Source organism: Rhagoletis pomonella, unplaced genomic scaffold (assembly GCF_013731165.1).
Source record: "Rhagoletis pomonella isolate Grant_MI unplaced genomic scaffold, Rhpom_1.0 Rhpom_scaffold_00006, whole genome shotgun sequence".
Classification (NCBI taxonomy): Eukaryota; Metazoa; Arthropoda; class Insecta; order Diptera; family Tephritidae; genus Rhagoletis; species Rhagoletis pomonella.
The window spans coordinates 53,936,860-53,942,444 of record NW_023458560.1 but is presented as its reverse complement, the minus strand read 5'-3'; the positions used below and the strand labels follow the sequence as shown (position 1 = coordinate 53,942,444).

The 5,585-nt window shown below is 44.1% G+C and overlaps 1 protein-coding gene across 1 annotated transcript; it reads left to right on the top strand.

Annotated features, from left to right (window-relative positions):
* Positions 1 to 848: 848 nt before the first annotated feature.
* On the top strand, positions 849 to 2,232 carry LOC118741713 (lysosomal aspartic protease-like; the record flags this gene model as incomplete). The annotated part of the gene is given in 1 exon segment (XM_036473682.1): positions 849 to 2,232. A coding segment is annotated over 1 exon segment (1,194 nt). The 3' UTR covers positions 2,150 to 2,232.
* Between the last annotated feature and the right edge of the window lie 3,353 nt (positions 2,233 to 5,585).

The following is a 5,585-nucleotide window of genomic DNA, read 5'->3' as shown; positions in this document are numbered from 1 at the left end:
CCTGTTGCGGTTTTCACACCGTAAGCAATTATCCAAAATTCTTCAGAATCGGATGGAATGGTTCTGAAAAAAGTTATTGGCAGGTCGCTGAAACTCGCCCTCTTGAGATTCACACTTTTCTGGTGACAAAATCAAAGCTTTTTAAAAGTATTTAATTGACCAGGTAATCGTTTCAAAATTTCTTCGATTAGGGTGATTAAAAATTTTTTACAGTCTTTTAATATGCTTCTTAAGTCAATTTATCGTAAAAAACTAAGTTTTGTATATTTCTATAATTGGAAAAAATTTGTTTGAAGGGAAAAAATCGCCAATGGAATTTCCTAAATTTTTACGCGCAAATTTCCAAAAAAAAAAATCGCCAAATTGGCGCGAAATCCCAAATCTGGACACTCTGATATGTACTTACTACCTCTTTAATCAATCTTTTTTCTGTTTTGATGTACTATAAAATCAATCATTAACTCTTTTTTAGAAGTATCCAAATCGTGCTAAAATACAAAAACATTAGATAAATCAAAAAATATTAGACATAGTTTCTATTTCTTTTTTTTTTTAACAAATAATTACCTATTTTTTCAATGTCTCACTAATTAGCGAATTGATTGATGAGCTCTAAAAATGTTCACGCAGCAGAACTAATGGCGTACAAACCTTAAGGTAATATTACTTATCGATATCTAGTTTTCTTCTAAAGTACACTGGAATTTCTAAATCCCCTCTTCTAGAGTCCATTGTTTAATAATCGGCTACGATAACTTTCATTTTGGTTTCCCTCCACATTGATAAGAAATTATGAGTGTTTACCATACCTGCTTGAAATTATAGAATACTACTCGTATATATAAAAGCCTTCAATGGCCAACCAAGTCAATTAATTGCTTAAAGTTCTTGCTCTAAACAAGTACATAGAGCTTGCTTACATCAAACCGCAATCGAAGCTTTGAAAAATAATAGAATGTTAAAGTTGGCAATAGCCATTTTGTGTTTGGCGTTGGTCGTTGATGCAGCGCTCGTTCGCGTACCATTAACGAAGCTCAACAGCCGACGCACCGTCAAGAATGTTAAAGCGCAGGCCGCTGTCCTACGTAGTAAATACAACACGAATGCCTACGTAACACGGGAGCAATTAAGCAACTACGTCGACGATCAGTATTATGGCGCCATCACCATTGGTACGCCACCACAAAATTTCACTGTACTCTTCGATACCGGCTCTTCCAACTTATGGATACCTGGCGCACCGTGCGCTACAAACGATCTGGCCTGCCTGAGCCACAATACCTACAACGCCAACGCGTCTAGCACATATCAGGCTAATGGAGAGAGTTTTTCCATACAATATGGTAGTGGCAGCCTTACCGGTTATCTAGCTGCGGATACTGTATCAATTAGCGGCTTGGCTATAACGGGACAAACTTTCGCAGTGGCCACATCGGAGCCTGGTGACACATTTGTCTATTCGGCATTCGATGGCATACTTGGCATGGGCTATCAAACGATTGCTGTTGACAATGTGGTGCCACCTTTCTATAATTTGTACGCACAAGGTTTGATCGACTCGCCCGTATTTGCTTTCTATTTGACACGCAACGGCACATCCAGCCAAGGTGGTGAACTCACGCTCGGTGGCATTGATGCGAATCACTTCAATGGTCAAATCAGCTATGTGCCGGTCACATCCGAAGGTTACTGGCAATTCCAAATGAATTCGGTTAGCGTTGGCAACGCTATGGCGTGTATGTATTGCTCGGCCATTGCTGATACCGGCACCAGCTTGCTGGGTGTACCCACTTCGCTATATTATGAGATGCAAAACGCTATAAGTGCTTACCCCGACGGTGATGGCGGCTACTATGTGTGGTGTCCGGCAATCGACTATTTGCCGACTGTTTCCTTCAACATCGGTACCTCAACCTTTAACCTAACTAGTGCCGATTATATTATTCAAGTTGAAAATGATTACGGTCAAACTGTATGCATGTCTGCCTTTGAAGATTCTGGTACAAGTTTCTGGATTCTGGGTGACGTCTTCATTGGAAAGTACTACACAGTCTTCGATATGGAAAAAAATCAAGTGGGTTTCGCTCAAGCTGCTAGCAATTCTTCGGCGGCAAGTTCTACTTGCAGTTGCGCTTGTGACTGCGTTTGAAGCTCCATGGTTGGAGGCTGAATTTGAAACTTATTCAATCAAAGATGACCTATGTATTTATTAATTTTACAGAGAATAATAAAGAGATATATGTGCAACGAATAACGCAAAAGTTACCGATTCTTGTACATTTTTATATGTATACGAAGTACTCTCCGGGGAGGTATTGATATGTTCAACTGTTCTTTATATTATCCTTTCTATTAAATGTATCGTCAAAGAGCCTGACCTTTCTAAAGCTCTGCAGTTTTTCCCAAAACGTTCCAAGTTCTGAGCATACCCCTTAAATAATTATGCCTCTCGAAGAACGTCGACTGAGATCATACATTAGTTCCGGTCCCTCAAATCCAATTGAGAATCCAACTCGTGCCAATTCTTTGTCGACCTCATTTCGTCGACTTCATCGCTACAGTGGCCTGGTACTCAATAGAGTGTTATCGTATTTTTCTCTGCCAACTTTTGAAGCATTTCAAAGCAGTCTCTAACAGATCACCTTACTTCTTTAATAATAAGGTTCGCATCTTTCCAGCCTTGGTGTCTTCCCAAGAATAACTGTGTGCCTCTTCTAATAGAAGTCATCAGAGTGTTAAAGCTGCTAGCTAGTATAGACTTCACATTCCACCCAAAGGCCTTCTGCACTAACACATGACGTGTGCAGCTTTGAGGTTCTCGTAAACGATGAGAATAATGATAGTAATCGCAGAGTAAGTATGCCTTATCATTATTAATTAGACGGGGAGGATGAGAGTGAATTCTTATTATTATGGACCGAACTTCTTATTATAATCATCCTTGATGAGAACCTTAGCAGTAGTTTTATCAAGATGGGAATGCGAGTCAAGCCTGATAGGCTGAAGTGTCTGCCTGCTCCCAGTGTAGGAGAAAGTCACACTGAGTACTAGTGTGCCCATTATGTACTAATTGAGAGCTCGTACTTGGTCCCGTCTTTGGCCGAGTCCAAAACAGCACGCCAGTCATATCTCTTCTGTGCTAACTGACGCCAATTGAAAATGCCAAGTGAAGCCAAGGCCAAGGAGGCCTTCCTCTTCCTCTGTTCCCAGCATCGCGGCCCGCGTTGAATATTTTCAGAGCAGGAGCGTTTCTGTCCATCCGAACGACATGGCCAAGCCAGCGGAGCCGCTGAATTTTAATTCGCTGCACTATGTCTATATCGTTGTAAAGCTCATATAGCTCATCGTTAAATCGTCTGCGATATTCGCCATCAAAAACGCGTAAAGGTCCGTAAATCTTTCGCAGAATCTTTCTCTCGAAAACTCCAAGAGCCGCCTCATCAGATGCTTTCATTGTCCATGCTTCCGCGCCATACACCAGCACAGGCATGATGAGTGACTTATAGAGTGTGATCTTTGTACGACGAGAGAGGACTTTACTTCTCAATTGCCTACTCAGCCCAAAGTAGCACTTGTTGGCAAGAGTGATTCTCCGTTGGATTTCAAGGCTGACATTATTATTGGTGTTAATGCTGGTTCCCAAATAAACGAAGTCGTCTACTTTTTCAAACATGTAACTGTCAACAGTGACGTGGGTGCCAAGACGCGTATGCTCTGACTGTTTGTGTGCTGACAGGAGATACTTCGTTTTGTCCTCGTTCACCACCAGACCCATTCGCTTTGCTTCTCTATCCAATCCCGAGAAGGCAGAACAGACGTAGCCCTTGTTTTTACCGATAATATCGATGTCGTCGGCATACGCCAGCAATTGTACGCTCTTATAAAGTATTGTGCCTGAGCGGTTCAGTTCTGCGGCTCGTATTATATTCTCCAACATAAGATTAAAGAAATCACACGAAAGCGGGTCCCCTTGTCTGAAACCTCGTTTGGTATCAAATGGCTCGGAGAGGTCCTTCCCTATTCTGACGGAGCTGGTGGTATTGCTCAACGTCATTTTACACAGCCGTATTAGTTTCGCGGGGATACCAAATTCAGACATCGCGGCATAAAGGCAACTTCTCTTCGTGCTGTCGAAAGCGGCTTTGAAATCGACAAATAGATGGTGTGTGTCGATCATATTCTCGCGGGTCTTTTCCAAGATTTGGCGTATTGTGAATACCTGATCTATGGTGGATTTTCCAGGCCTAAAGCCACACTGATAAGGTCCAATCAGCTCGTTGACGGTGGGCTTCAGTCTTTCGCACAATACGCTCGATAAGACCTTGTAACCTATGCTTAGAAGGCTAATTCCGCGGTAGTTGGCGCGTATGGCGGGGTCGCCTTTCTTGTGGATTGGGCAGAGCACACTTAAATTCCAGTCGTCGGGCATGCGTTCATCTGACCATATTCTGCATACGAGCTGATGCATGCACCTCATCAGCTCCTCGCCGCCGTACTTGAATAGCTCGGCTGGCAGGCCGTCAGCTCCAGCAGCTTTGTTGTTTTTCAGCCGCGTAATCGCTATTCGTACCTCGTCATAGTCAGGCGGTGGGACAGCTACTCCATCATCATCGACTGGGGACTCGGGTTCGTCTTCCTCACTACTTTCAGCGCTGCTACCATTCAGTAGGTTATAAAAGTGTTCCCTCCACAATTAAAGTATATTCTGGATATCGGTCACTAGGTCGCCATTGTTGTTCTTACAGGAGTTCGCCCCGGTCTTGAAACCTTCCGTAAGTCGCCTAACCCTCTGGTAGAATTTTCGGGCGTTCTTCCTGTCGGCCAGCATCTCAAGCTCTTCGCACTCACGTATTTCGGCCTCTCTCTTCTTATTGCGGCAAATACGTCTCGCTTCCTTCTTCAGTTCCCTATAACGGTCCCACATGGCTCGCGTTGCGCCCGATCGCAGCGTGGCCCTGTAGGCGGCATCTTTTTTCTCTGCGGCTTCTTGACATTCCTCATCGTACCAGTTGTTCTTTCGGGCTCGCTGAAATCCAACTGCTTCTTCGGCGGCGGTACTTAATGATCGGGAAATGTGGTTCCGCTGCTCGCGTACGTCGGATTGTTGAAGAGTGCTCTCAGAGAGCAGGTGTGTGAGCCGAGTGGCGAATAAATTGGCCGTCTGTTGTGATTGCAGCTTTTCGACGTTAAGCTTTCCTTGCATTGTTGGGCGCACATTTTTTGCTGCACAGAGGCGGGTGCGTATCTTGGCTACAACAAGATAGTGGTCCGAGTCGATGTTTGGCCCTCGGAGTGTACGTACGTCCAAAACGCTTGAAGCATGCCTTCCGTCTATCACAACATGATCGATTTGGTTTCTCGTTTTTCGATCTGGAGACAGCCATGTAGCTTGGTGGATGTTCTTATGCTGGAACCTAGTACTACATATTACCATATTTCGGGCCCCGGCGAAGTCGATCAGCCTCAGTCCGTTATCGGACGTTTCGTCGTGGAGGCTGAATTTTCCGACAGTGGCGCCAAAGATCCCTTCCTTGCCCACCTTGGCATTAAAATCGCCAAGCACGATTTTGACATCGTATCGGGGG